This window comes from Protopterus annectens, chromosome 3.part1, assembly GCF_019279795.1.
Source record: "Protopterus annectens isolate FY-2018-M chromosome 3.part1, PAN1.0, whole genome shotgun sequence".
Lineage (NCBI taxonomy): Eukaryota > Metazoa > Chordata > Ceratodontiformes > Protopteridae > Protopterus > Protopterus annectens.
Genome location: NC_056732.1, coordinates 372,833,914 through 372,849,527, shown reverse-complemented (window position 1 = coordinate 372,849,527; position 15,614 = coordinate 372,833,914). Strand labels below are relative to the sequence as shown.

The window sequence follows — 15,614 nt, the reverse complement described above, 5'->3', positions numbered from 1 at the left end:
AGATATATTACTCAGCATTTTTGTACCAGTATCAACAAGTGATAAAAATAATAATTATGGAGAAAATATCACCAGTCAGCAGTAGCAAAAAGCAGTTTAGTTACCATATAAGGAGAAGGAGGAGGTTAGGTTATAGAGCAGGTACATAGCCAGGAAGAGTTGAGATGATTTTTCAGTATTTGTTTGAAGGTAGTATATGATGTTCCTAGTTCTTCCATCTATTAAGGAAAATCAGATTAGGATGTCTAATTATCCTTACATATTTATGAATTTCAGTTTCATATTCCAGAACTGCTAGCAACAGGGCTAGCCGCCCGACATTATGAACGTTGGCTGTAGGTGATGGTTACTGTTGATGTGACACCCCAACCCCGTTTACAAAATTGGGGGTGGATGCCGATACCAGTTTCACAACTGCTAGTGGCATAATACATTTTTTAAAAAGATTGTTTCACCTGGTTGACTGCTAAGAATCTGAGGCAGCTGTTCTGAATAACACATTGTGTTGACTGCACTGTGCAGCTCACCGTTCCAGGTGAACTACCTCTGCAGTCTGACTAATGAATGATTATTTTATTTTACTTTATTTATTCACTTATTTATTTATTTTGCTGACTGGGTTAGTCCCACTTTGCCTGTGATCTGTTTTCAAAGAAGTCTTGAGGTGGTCTTTCATACGGACCAGTCACAACACAGGAACAATTCACATTTTTTCCCTAAACACTATAAGATCTTTAATATTCACTTGAGTTGCCATCAGTTTAGGTAGAAGGTACCTCAGTGTAAAGTCGCATTCCAAAAAAACAAAACAAAAAACAAAACAAAAAAAAAGCAAAAGCACCGTAGGGGAACAGCATCTCTCCGATGATACCCTACTAGTATTCGAACATTAAGTAATAAGGGTGCAGTTCTGCCTACAGCATTCTTGATGACAGACAAAATAGTGACTTGCTCATTTACATACTGGGTTGCCTTCAGACACCTAGAGCAGAAAGACCTGGTCTCTAAATTGAACTCTCTGTAAATTCCACTGTGCAAACAAAGCAGCAAGGGTCTACTGTGTTGTGGGCATGTGTTTATTTTGTATATAAACAGAGAGCAAAGCAGCATGCTGAGATCATGAGGGACTTGTGGATTACTATATGACTATGTGACTGTATATGATTCTTCAATGACCTCTGTTGCTGTTGTGTAAAAAAAATGTTGAGAGGCTGTATCTAGTGGATTGGTTTTCCTATATGTTGCATTTTTTTCTCGTATTTTGCAGTGCACATATATCACAATTGACCAGGTGCCAAAGACTTATGCTGTCATCCTGTCCAAACCTGCATGGATGTGGGGTGCAGAAATGGGAGCCAATGAGAACGGCGTCTGCATTGCTAATGAAGCTGTCACAGCCAGAGAGCCAGCTGCTGAGATTGAAGCATTGCTAGGAATGGATCTTGTCAGGTAATCACAGCTCATAATGCAAACCGATATCCAGGGAACAAAAAGGCCTTGCTTGACCTTTGAACCATTAAAAGTAAAAGAGAGAGAGAGAGATGGAGATCATATGACTGTGTATGAACAGAAGGGCCCTTGTGTACACTGTTAATGGATTGAACATGGCTAACCTATTAGTCACAGAAAGGTTGTCATAACTAATTTGTGTCTGACATGTGAATCTATGAAATCGATTATGTCTTTATCATACCACTTCTTGATAGTAGTTAGTTTATTAAATCTACACTTCCACTTTACAGTGACTGGCAGTTGAGCAGCACTGAAGCTGAGAATGGAGGAGTGTAAGCTTGTGTGAATGCAAGTTTGAATTTGTTACCATGACTGCAAGTACGACTAAGAGCGAGTCTGCATGTATGCAAGTGAGAATGCATGCTGGCATGACCATATGCAAGTTGGCATGTGTGCAGTTGTGTGTGTGTTTGGCCATGAAGACAGGGATATAAAACTTGAAAGGCACAGTCTGATGTTGGTACCCTGAAATGTACAGAAAAGGTACCGTCAAGGAATACAGCATCCTGTGGAGACATGCATACTGAAATTCACATGGATCAGTGTGAATACCATAATCTGTAAATGTGAAAATGATAGAAAATATTACTTTGTGCATTTCCATACATAGCATCACCATGGCAGTGCAGATCTGCGGTCAGGCAGGAAGTGTATCCTTACACAAATACTGTCTGACAAGTGGTTTCCCTATAAAATGATACATACATACCACTGCACAGGTGATGGGGAGGTACAGCTAAAAAGAGCAAGCACCAGGAAGGACAGCCAGAGGCAATGGGCTGAGATCACATAGTTGTTCAAACACCTATATCAGAGGAACACAGAACAATGTGAGCATACGGCATACATGCACAAAGGCAGTCATAAGTAGAGGTAATTAATGATTGCACAAACATGAAGTACACACAATGTTCATACCCAGGTAACCTAATATGACTCAGCCTTGCACATCACATATACCCACACTGATGCCATAGAGTCAGTACCAACAACAGCCATACAGACACAATTACAGAGACATACGCGCACGTATACAGACAGACACACACACACACACACACACACACACAAAAAAAACATAAGCTATTCTTGCAGTTCACACCATAGCACCTACATATTCACTGAGCTTTTAATGCTGTCTCTTGAGCATAACAATAGAGTCACTGTTCATACTTTAGGACTTTCTTGGAAGGCTCGTGGGGTACTGACTTGTCAAAGTGGCCTCCACACAAATGTCTCAGTCACCTGTTTTGCAGTCATAAGTTAAACACATATATACATGCCTGCTTGACACTGGACCCCTGTTCTACACCATGCAGACTAAACAAGTTTCTAAACATACCCATGTACTAAAGGCACTTCTCCCATGCTCAAAGTTCAGAGGCATTCATGGTAACTCTGGATTTAAAAGATGCTTAACTCCATTTTCCAGTCTTCATATGTCAGAGAAAATTTTTAAGGTTTGTTGCCAGAGAATGCAATTTCCACCGGACCTCCTTGCCTTTGGTTTGCCTACTGTTTCAAGAATATTTACCAAATTCCTGACCGCAGTGGTAGCACACTACAGTCTCAAGGGCATCCACATCTACTATTACATAGGTAACTGCTTATTACAGGCTCAGTACATGCAGGATATGAGGCTGGCCTTAGAGTACACTTACCACTACCTCACACGTCTAAGCTTTACTCTGAATTTACCAAGGCTCATGGGTACCCAAGCCACAGTGTCACAGTTATAGCTGCCCTCCTGGACACAACACTTCTCTAAGTCCTTCTTGCCCTTGGAAAAATGTATTTTCTCACACAACTCTTCAAAGGAATAACAATAATACCCTAGTGGACTGCTAGGCAGGTCCTTTACTTACTGGGCCACATGGCTTCTACAATCCTCATTGCACCCATTGCTAAGTTACATACGAGAACACTGCAGTGGTACCTAAGAAAATCTATAGGATCAGAAACTCCACCCCTTAGAAGCCATCATCCAAGCATTAGCCTGTATTAAGAATGAGTTGTCAACATGGATTCAGTCAATGTCAACAAGGATAGAAATTCCACACAGACCACCCCAAACCAGACCCTCACCACAGATGCCTTGGATCAGGCATGGGAGGTGCACTTCTTAGGGATGAGGATACAGGTTATCTGGAATGAGAGCCATGCAAGCTACATGTAAGCTAGAAGTCACTCAGAGCAGTTTGGGGACTTGAAACCCTGACGATGGTTACAGGCAACACAACAGTCATGTAGTACATCAGCAAGCAGTTGGGTACCCACTCATATCAACTGTGCAGACTGGCACTGCAGATGTGGGAAATGGCTCTCAACATCTCACCAACTGAGAAACAGCTATGGTTCATCAGGGGACAACTTCATTGCCACTCAGTTGAACTGGACCTCAGTAGACCCACACAAATGGATGCTCCAAGGGAAAGTCTTTTGGTCAATATCAGACAGATGTGGAATTCCAGACATAACAACTCTTCTCTTCTTTGAGAAAACAATTTAACAAATTCAGCTCCAGAGCACAACACAAGAAAGTATGGGCAGCGGATGCATTCTTCCTAGATTGGATTGGTCTGTATATTTTCCCTCTTCTTCCCTTGCTTCTCAGGGTAATACAAAAAGGGTGAAAAGAGGTCGGAAATAATACTAATTGCCCCTTTTTGATGAAGGCAGCACTGGTTCTGCCATCTTAATTTAGATGGCCAGGAAGGAACTGATCCTGCTGCCTCAGTAGTTGGATCTGTTGATGCAATGTGAAGGTTCCCCAACACAACACAATCTGTCCACCCTAAACTTGGCAGCTTGGAGGATTTAGCTCTTCTTCCCTTTAGGTACTTGTATTCCAGAGACAAGCTTCACATCAGGAGAGAGACTAGAAAATCAGATACAAGAAAATCATGCCTAGTTAAGTGAAAAACATTTCCCTTTGGTCCAAAGGAAGAACCTGCATCCTAATAAAGAAAATGTGCCAACTCTTCTACACTATCTCTCTGAGTTTTTTTCTGCTAGATTAAAATATACTTCCATAAAGATGCATCTGTTTTTCATTTCAGCCTGCATAGCAGTGGATTCCCTTTTGACTTCAAGACCATCTGTCAAACAGTTCCTAAAGGGCAGCGTACATACTAGGCCACCCAGGCAAACTCTAGCTAATGCTTGGAATACTGGTTGGGGGCTCACCTTTATGCTGGAAAAAACTAATCCTAGCCCCATCTTAAGCAGCTAAACTGACAGACATCAAATTCCTCTCCTAGAAAACTGATTTTGCTGGTAGTAGTTACCATGGCAAGAGGTGTGTCAGAACTGCATGCTCTCATATGTATAACAGCCTTTATTCTCCTTTTAAAAGGACAAAGTCACCTTACACATTAACTCCTGCTTCATACAAAAATGATCACTGTAATGAGCAGCCAAGTTATCCCGTAATCAGGGCTTTTTCTTTCTCCCAAGAATAAGGGGGATAAGATTTTGAATTTCCTGGATTTTCACAAATACCTGAGATATTATTTGGACAGAACAAAATAATTTAGAAAAGTGGAAAATCTTTATATAGCATTTCTTCAAAATAAAAATGTCTGACTATATTCAAATAGACCATTTTAAAGTAGTTAGCTCATGTTTCTCCCGTAACCATCATAGAAAAAACTGTACAAGCCAAAGTGAGATCTCATTCTACCAGGGTCATAGCCACCACCGCAACTTTCCAAAAATGGTAAATACATAAGATATGCCAGTGGCAGCCACTTGGTTCTCTGTCCACACCTTTTCCAAACATTACAGAGGTGATCATATTTGTAGGGATAGGTGGGATCTGTACAATTAGAACAAAAAAGTGAAAGTCAGTATGTTAAAAATGGTAGCATTTAAGTTGGTTCTTCCCATTCTGTTTCATAAAGACTAGATGACACCTCAGAATATGAAAGATGCTTAGAGGCTTATTCTTGCTTTTCATCCTCCCTGACAATGTCCTTTGCTTAGAAAAAAATCACAGTATTTTCAGTTGCATTTCTACTCTTTGGTCTGGCATAGCAGCTGCTTTCTGAGCGCCAACTACGTATCCAGCTCACGATACTGTGCACTCAGGATAAAACACGTGCATATTTTTTCTACCTGGAAAACTGTCCAGTTTATGCAGAATGAGTAAAATAGCAGTTGATTATAGAAAGTGAAGTTCACATTCCCTTCTAATTGGGGTACAGTCAGTGAGCACTAGTCTTTGAAGCATGTTCTAGGCAAGTTGTAGGCATGTCCACTACTGTACATTTTGCATCTTAATCTACTCTACCATCACAATAAAATCACCATGTCAAACTATTTTAAATTAACTCCAGGGTTACCACCTTTTCTTCTACTGTACACACAGACTAGCATTGCACCATAACTTTACCACTGGCCATTCACATCAACCCCACCCATCCTTATCACAAACTGCAAGGTAAAACACCTAACCACATTATCAAAGCCCACTCTGAAGTCAAAACATTCCAACCTTACCTTCAGCTGCACACATATCACATGATTACAATCTTTATTTACACCTGATACTACATTCATACATACAAATTCCACTTTTACTATTTTTAATCCCACTATCACAGTTGACATGCTCCTCCTAACCTGCCTAGCCTCTTTACTCTTAATTCCCAACCTCACTACAGCTATATATTCGCATACCCCCACACACCGATACACATCAACAACCTCCTATAACTCTCTCCCGACACAGCTTCTCATGTATCTCCTCCCAGCTTTTCTCCTATACCCCCCCCCCCATTCTATTCAAGTCACAAACTGGCTTCCTCCTATGAAACCACAGTTGACACTAGTACTCTCGCCTATGAATAAAAAACCCTTCACATGGTATGCCTTCCTCATTACCTGTCTACTCAAATGTGTAGATACATCCTAACCCTGGCCTACCCTCTAATCCTAACCACAAGAGTAACCCCAAAGACTTAAACATACTTGCAATTAACCTTAGAAGTATATGTAATAAAATAACCCCACTGCATGCCTGGATTGATCAGAATAAACCTGACATACTAGCCCTTATTGAAAAATGGCAACATCCCAATGTAAAAGACTCAGAAATAATACCACCAAACTTTGCAATAACCAGAAGAGATAGAGCTAAAAAAAGGGGGGGGGATAGCACTTGTATATCCCTCTGCACTCAACATCACACCCTATACCAGTAATATACCCATCTTTTCCAATGCTGAGATACTAATCTCCTTTTTGAACCTTAATGTATCAAAAATAATTTGCATAATAGTAATATATCCCACCAGGTGACAATATACCAGTGTTGGAAAATATTTTATCCTGGACATCCCAAACAATAAACCTTGAAACAGCAATCTTAGGAGATGTAAATATAGATTGGCAAACCACAGCTTCCAGCTCCCCCACAAATAGTATAAATCTGTATGTTTTTTCTCAGCTTATCAGTGCTCCAACAAGATACAGCAAAGATCTTGTCTGCCAGTCCACCCCAGACTGGATCCTAGTATCTCACCCTGCCAATTACCCCTCTTCTGGTACACTGCCTAGTTCCCTGAGTGATCATCTACCAGTTTACTCCCTTAGAACAAATTCCCAACAACTAAGAGTGCACACTATAAAATCCGTTAGGAACTCAATTAATTTTTATCAGCATAAATTCAACAATGTCCTACATTAAATAGACAGGACACCCCTTAAACAGCTACCCCTTAATGATGCTGTACTATACTTTAATAACACCCTCCTTCACATACTTAGTACACCAGCTCCCATTCATATGAAAAGAATCAAACAGAACTCAGCATCGTGGCTCTCTAAGGAATGTAAACACCTGATGAAGCAAAGGGACCTAGCCTGGTCAACCTGGAAACAGAACAAAAATGAACAAACTCATGCTGCTTTCAAAACACTGCGTAACAAAGTGACAAAACTAATCAACAGAGATAAGAAGTCATATTATTACCAGCTTCAATTCCAGCATAAAATCAACCCCCGTAAATGTTGACACTCCATATCTTCTCTACTTAACCTGGAAGAAATGGAGAGCACACCCCATCACCTGATACCTCTCCGTCTCAAATAGCCAAAAACTTTAACAAGCACTTCATAAAATCAATTTCAGACCTACTAACACCCCTAATACTGGAACACCCCACCCTTCAACCTATTCAGACACCGACCCCAGGCCATCAACTACTTCTAACCCTGTCATTACTAACCCCTATACTCAACAAAATGTCATACAAACCCCATTCTCATTTCAGCCCATACCCACTGGCACCATTAAGAAACTGCTACAAAAACTAAAACCCTGCTCTACTTCAGCTGACATTGTCACCCCATACTACCCTAAACTGGCTAACTCAGTTGCCTACCCAATCAGTATCCTTATAAATAGGTCTTTATCCGAATCAGAAGTACCTAGCATATGGAAACAATCTCACATCACCCCCATCTACAAAGGAGGCAACTCTTTTGATCCATCCAATTTCCATCCTATATCCATCTTGTCACCCATATCCAAAATTCTCGAGAGAGGTATCCATCAGCAGGTAATGCAATATCTATTGCAAAACAATCTTTTAACCAAAACCCAACATGACTTCCGACCTAGCCACAGCACAGCTACAGCCCTATTATCTTTTACAGGCACCGTTAACAAGGCCAGAGATGCAGGATGCTATACAGCCTCAGTATTCCTTGATCTCTCTAAGGCCTTTGACACAGTGCCTCACCCATTACTTTTGAACACACTGTCTAACTTAGGCTTCTCACATAACATAGTAAAATGGTTTCAAAGCTACCTCAAGGATTGTAAACAAGCAGTGAAATGGTCCAACAAACTCTCACCCTTTCTCCACAACCCTACTGGAGTCCCCAAAGTCTCCATCCTAGGATCCCTACTCTTCAACATTTTCACAAACAACCTTCACACTGCCTCTCATCCTGGGACCCTGATTCAATACGCTGATGATTCCACCATAATCTGCACTGCTCAGTCACTTCCAGAACTACTCTCAAATACTCATCAGTCCTTTACAGCAGTTGAATCCTGGCTAAGAAATGCCCAACTCTTTCTTAATCCAAAGAAGACAAAACTAGTACTATGTCATCCCTAAAACACCACCCTTGTCACTGATCATTTCAACATCCTTGCAACTGACAACACTGCCATAGAAATAGTGCAGGAAATCAAACTTCTAGGGCTCGATTTGGTGTGTAAGGTGCGACTAGATTGGCTAGTGTAGGGCAGGCAGCATCATTGACAATAAACTTTCATTTAAACCCCCATATACAGCAAAATATAAAGAAAACTCATCAAAAACTGGGACTCTTATATAGAAACAAACATTTTTTTTACTGCAGCAACCAAAACTACCCTTGCAAAAACATTTTTACTACCCTCTCTTCTGTATGGTGCCCCTGCCTTAACTAACTTACAAAATTATACCCTATGCAAGTTGGAACAGTGCTACAACAAAGTTGTAACGCTTGCCACAAACTCTAAACATCACACACACCACTGTAAACCACTCCTAGAATTAAACTGGCTTGAACTACCCAACCAACTTACCTTTATTCAGCTATCCACCTTGCACAACCTTATTTTTAAGCCTACTGCCTGCCCCGCACTAGCCAATCTAGTCACACCTTACACACCGAATCAATCTCTATGATCAGAAGACAAAAGTCTCTTAGCTATCGCAAAACCCAAAAGAAAACCTGGTCACTCTCTGTATTGTCTCTAGACATTGGAATTCAGTACCTCTAGCTACCAGTTTTATTCCTGGCCTAACCCATTTCAAAGCCTCTTTAAAAAATCATCTCAAAAATACATGGCTCTGCTCCTGCATAAAGCATGCCTAATGCTCAGGTCTTCCTCTTCTCTCACATTTCAATCCCTCACAGACTGAAGGATCCTAAAGTTCTTCTAACACCTTCTCTGCTTCTATACCATATCCTTAAGCTACTGCTCAGGCTTTATTGCTTCTATTCTTCATAACTCTCTCTCACTATATGTCTGAATCACTAACTTTCTGGTTGCTATTTCTACATCATGTATGATGAGAGTGACTATTATCGTCTGTAATGTTTAACTGTATAGGACTGCTTAGATGTGTAGTAATATATTACATCTTGTAGCAGTTTGTTATTTCAACTTATTTTTTGTATATTATTTCTAATATAATCTTTATTGTATTGGATTATACTGTATGTGTATTGTACTGTATGTGGAGCTTTTCTCCCCGGGCTTCTGCTGAAAATGGGTTCTGTACACGCAGTCAGACCACCCCAGTAAACAAATGTCAAATAAATAAATAAAAATAATAAAAGACAATCGTAAAGCATATGAGTACTGTCACACCCACTACATAAATTGCAGGCAGTTTGGAAGGTTGCTGGTCAGCCTATTGCATATCTTTGGGAGACTGGAGGAAACTGGAGAACCCAGAGAATAGCTACGTACTCAGATGGAGCACATGAGAATTCTGTGCAGGGGACACTCCATCGGAGAATCAAAATGGAGAGCCTCTTGCTATGACGACACAATGCTACTCCCTATGCCATTGTGCGATCCTGCTGACTGTGTGTTATAATGTGAATAAATTAGGTATTGCACTTGTTTTATATAAATATGTTCTTTACACTTCACTGGAGAGTCTGTGTGTGTGTGTGTGTGTAGACACACACACACACACACACACATAATAAATCAAAAAGAAGGTATGCACAGAGAGTGCAGGTGCAAAGCCAGTACAAACAGGTTTAAAAGGTAAAACCAGCACCAGCTGTATGAATAACTGCTTTTGTTTCTTAGATCCACAGACCATGGTTTCACCTCAAGGTGCTTTTTTCAGTGCTGATCTAAAAACAGAAAACCAAAAGTTAAAGCAAGAAATAAAACAGCCAACACCAATGTTTACATAAAACTTTTGAAGATCAGTCAGGCCTAGAAAATATCACTTTTGCATATCAGTCAGTCTAGAAAGTATCACTGCTTAACAGTTATTTTGTTTCATAATATAAAACAAAAATGAAAAACCTAAGTTTCTGAGTGTCAAAGCAGCTGATGTAAATTGGTGGCCAGCTCAGATTTCATTCAGTAGTTGTTACCACACCAGTCAAATTCAAATGAAGTCATCAAACCATTTACAAACATAGAAATTGTAGGATAATAACAAGCACCACCAGCAAATAAAAGTACTTGCACAGATCAGAAAATGTCATAAGATAAAGACTCAAAATAAATCCAATATACAAGGCTAACAGAAAACTCAAAGCCTTGCTAAAGCAATTCTGCCATAAAAAGTTCAACGTACAAGGCTTACAGAGGGACCCAAAACCTTGTAAAAAATTCAAGCACATCCAATTCCTTTGTCTATTCAGACCAGTGTTCAAATCTTCAGGTGGATGTATAAATAAAACGAAACAAAACTGTATCCAACAGTTTTATTAAACAAACAAGAGTGTAGGTGAGCGCTTTCGCTATGTAGCTTTATCAAACCATATAGACTACATTCAGTATCCCACTATATATAGAAAGAATGCACATGAATCTAATCATTATTAAATCAATCAAGCTATTAAGACAATTGATTCTTAAAGAAACAAAAGCCACATAGTACTTAAAAATAATACTTGAAATGCTTCATCATTTATAAAAATTGCATATGTAAATATGCTTCTAAGAAAAAACACTAACAAACAAACAAACTTGTTTGTTTAATAAAACTGTTGGATACAGTTTTGTTTCGTTTTATTTATTCATCCACCTGAAGATTTGCACACTGGTCTGAATAGACAAAGGAATTGGATGTGCTTGAATTTTTTTACAAGGTTTTGGGTCCCTCTGTTTTATGGCAGAATTGCTTTAGCAAGGCTTTGAGTTTTCTGTTAGCCTTGTATATTGGATTCCTACTAACAAGACTGCATGGGTAGTATTTGCACAGAAAAATATTTATTTTGAGCATTTACAAACATAACTTACACAAATGTTTAGTTAACATTTAGGATCATAGAATCATAAGAGGTTACTAGGCTATTGACCCTGAGGCCCTTATAAGCCTAGCCAAGAGTTTAGCCCATGTTTAGACAAGTGAGCACCCAAAGCCCCTGTCCAGCAGGGACACATGAAATCCCAGGGGTGTATTTTCTGTTTCACATCCAGCTATCCAGGTTGTGCTTAAAAAGGGATAATGAGGTTATTTGCTTGACGTGGAGAGGGAGTCTGTTCCACAGATCGGGAGTCTCTGGGTCACAAATCTGTCCTGCCAACAAGTCCTGTTGATATCACAGACCAGGTTGAGGTCGCACGTGTGGGTTGCTCGAGTGGAGCATGACTTGCGAATATGCAGCAGTCCCATCAAGAGGGGTCTGAGATTGCTTTGTATGCCAGACAGAGGTCACCTCTGAGGAGTCTGTATGAAACTGAGTAGAGAGACAGGGCGTTTAGCCTGTCTATGTAGGGTAGATGTTTGAGGCCCTGGATTCTCCTGGTGAGGAACCTCTGTGGTCTCTCCAGCTGCTACATATCCTTTGCGAGGTACATGCAGAAGATGGCATTGTACTCAATAATTGGCCTTATAAAGGAAGAAAACAGGGATGTTATGACTGCTTTGTCCCTGGATGAGTTACCCTTACTTATGCGGTGGGCCATGTAGAAAGCTTTCCATACAATGGAAGCAACATGGTGGTCAAAAGTCAGGTTGCTGTCAACCTGGGTACCCAAATCCCTCACTATTTGTTGTGTATGTAGGACATTTTTATTAATGCGATAATACGTGGGGGATGTCACTCTGCCCAAAGGGGATGATGATGCATTTTTTGGCATTCAGCTTGAGGCCATGTTTCTGGCCCCAGTCATCTGTTTGGGTGAGACCCTCTTGGAGGACATCCACATCACTTGGGGAATTGATGACTGCGCCCAGCTTGCATTCATCTGCAAACTTGGTCAGCCATAGCCCACTGGTTTTGGCCTGCACCTCGGAGAAGTATGTCCCGAATAACAGATTTAGGATAAATCTGTCACCAAGTTAACATTTTGTCTTTGGGTAAAATGTGAGGCTCAAATGAGAAACCAAGACTTTTGAATGTCAAAAGTGTTCACGTAAATCAGTAGCTTGCCAGGTTTCAAACAACAAATTCAAAAGAAACCATTTAAAAAATAAATCAAAAGCATGATCTCTAAAACTGCAACAAATTGTCAGATATGTAATATATACTGTCAGTGTATACACAATAAATAACTAGCTTTCAAGTCATCTGGAAAAATGAGGTGAAGATTTCAGATAGATTAAACGTACCACAAAAAAGTATTCCTGGTGCTTAAGTGACCCATTTATATGACTATATTGACTTTGAAGGGTAAAACAACAAAAATACACTGAACAAAAGTAGGAACCCAGATGAATTTGGTAACCCTGTTATGCTGCTGTGCTGACCCCTGTGATAAGGAATTTCTGGCTGAATAAATAACTATATGGGGTCTACCTGACTTTGTCAAAATCTCAGATTATTGAATCCCATTTTGTCGATACTCAAAATATCAGACCTCACGTCATCAAAGCAGCAGAATAATGAAGATCTTCATTGTAACCTGTTGTGCGAGATGCTGAACTTTGCCCTTTTCCCAACTGTAGTGCGATCTTGGAGTTGATATATTTAGTTAGGGGGGATGGAACCCCCCACCTGGGTGTGTTAGGGATGGTGCGCTTTGGGGTTTTTTTTTGGTAACTGGTTACTTGCTCAACTGATAATCCTTCCCAAGAGGAATCAGTATTCCTGGAAGCCCTTAGGTCTGACCCATCTACCTCCTGGGTGATTCTGCCCGCTGATGAGCTCATTGATTTGATTGCTAGGTGGATGTGGAAGGAACCTGACTCTGTTGAGCCAATTCCCAAGAGACCAGCCACATCCTGGCACCAACAAAAAAAGAGAATTTTAGAGCAAAGGAGATGAGTAGATGCCAGGGTCATAGTGGCAGCCATAAAGAAGGAACTCACAGAACAGAGTTCATCTGTTCATCCCCCTAACAGACAGTCCAGGGAGTTGGACAGATTTGGGAAGTATATATATGCTTCAGTAACTTTTGCAGTCAGGTCACTGAATTTTTTGGCATACTTCACCAGACTTCAGAGGGGTTTAATTAAAGAACTATCGAAATCTCTCTCCAGGGCCATCACTTCTGAGGCAGAGACCTCTTTTGCCTCACAGTTGGCTACCCTACAGTCCATTTCAAATTTGTCCATGAGACTTATTGCACATACAGCTGAAGGTACCTCAGTGCCAGCAGGTTCAGGCATTTCCATTAAGAGACATGCTTGTTTGATTTTGTGGAGCCCTTCAAGTCCCCCTTCGTCAGCGCTCCGTTTCACGGAAGTTCTTTGTTTGGCCTCATAGTTAAAGACACACTATCCAGGTCTGAGCAGGATGGTAAGGCCCTTTCTGCAGTGGGCATATGTTTCAACTTCTCAAAGATCTTTCTGTAGGAATCAATGAGTTAGTTGAAAAATGTGGTTTTGATGCACATGGAGATAGTGCAGGGGGGGGGGTCTAATGGGAGACACCACCCACATGGCAGAGGAGGCCCACAGAATGAAGTATCTAGGGACACTTTCTCTGACAGATCCTACCAGTGCTCCTGAAAGGAGGCATGATTGTCCACCTCTGGAGGCAGCCGGGGTTGCCTATTCCTGCACCAGAAAGTCTGCCTAGACATTAAAAAAGATTCATGGGTTCAGGGGATTATTTCTACAGGTTATGTAATAGCCCCCCTTTAAGAGTAAACAAACTTCCTGATGTTGCACCCAGTTAGAGGAAATCAGCAGCAACAGAAATAAGAACGCTGCTGGAAAAAAAGAGTAATCCAAGAGGTCCCCCAGACCAGAAAGAGTACAGAACTTAGTCAAGAGGACTGGAGACCAATTTTGGATCTCAGCAATATGAACAAATCAATTCAGTACACAAAGTTCCTATTGGTCATGGTTCAGTCAGTTTTGCCTTTCCTGCATAAAGGCAACTGGATGTCCTGATTTGATCTTCAGGATGCATACTATCACGTAAAAATGAATAACAAGCCAGAGGATGCCTATGCTTTTGGCTGTGAGCCAGTCATACCAATTCAGAGCTCTACACTTTGGCCTCACCACAGCCACCAGGGTGTTTACCAAATGCACGACAGTAGTAGCAGCTCACTTGAAACTGCAGGGATTTCGGGTGTTTCTTTATTTAGACAACTGGTTGATAACCACTCTGACCAGGCATCTTCTGATAAAAGAACAGGACTATGTACCACATCTTTGCTCTCATTTCAGAATCACCATAAATCACAACAGATCTCAGCTAGAACCATCTCAAATATTAGAGTTCATAGAGGCCCTGTTCAATCCAGTATCAGTGACAGCCTCCCTTCCCTTACCAGTGGTACAAACTGTTAGATTTCAAATGAAAAAGATGCTTCAAAAATGTTCTCGATCAGCTTGATTGAATCTACAAGCCTTGAGGTCAGTATCCACTGCAGGAGTTCTGGGTCTGTTAGCAAGATACCACATGAGAATTCTTCTGTGGACCCTAGCAACTCAGTGATCTATTCTGCACCAACCTGTGTCCACCTAGATCAGAATAACTCAGGCATGCAGAAAGTACCTCTTGTGGTGGATGTGCTCAGATTAGATATTACAAGACCATCCCTTCATTCTTCGTCAGCCCAAAGCCATAGTGATCACGAATGGTTCCCATATTGTATGTGTGTGGGGGGAGGGGCACATCTTGGGAAAGACAGTCCAGTGCACCTAGTATCCCGAAGAGGCCAACACTGATATCAGTGTCTCAGTACTCTTGGCATTGCAGGCCTTTCAAGATGATTTCTCCCTTCCAGGACTATTGCAGTTCAGACAGACAATATGTCAGCTGTATGGTACATCAACAAACAAGGATGAACCAGATCTTACCTTTTGTGTTGAGAAGCTCTGAGAGTGTGGCAATGGGTGATCTCTTCCAACTGATTTCTGATAGCAATGCACATTCCATGGAAGTGCTGGAACTTCAAGTGCTATCTTCTAAGCCTCCTTATTTAATTTTCCATAAGGATA

The 15,614-nt window shown here is 40.8% G+C and overlaps 1 protein-coding gene across 1 annotated transcript in view; it reads left to right on the top strand.

The window, feature by feature from the left end:
* SCRN1 (secernin 1) overlaps positions 1–15,614 on the top strand; it is a 1,291,976-nt gene that overhangs the window by 729,657 nt on the left and 546,705 nt on the right. Inside the window, exon 3 of the mRNA XM_044066834.1 lies at positions 1,268–1,449. Within this exon, the coding sequence (XP_043922769.1) occupies positions 1,268–1,449 (182 nt within the window). The remainder of the gene's footprint in view (positions 1–1,267; positions 1,450–15,614) is intronic.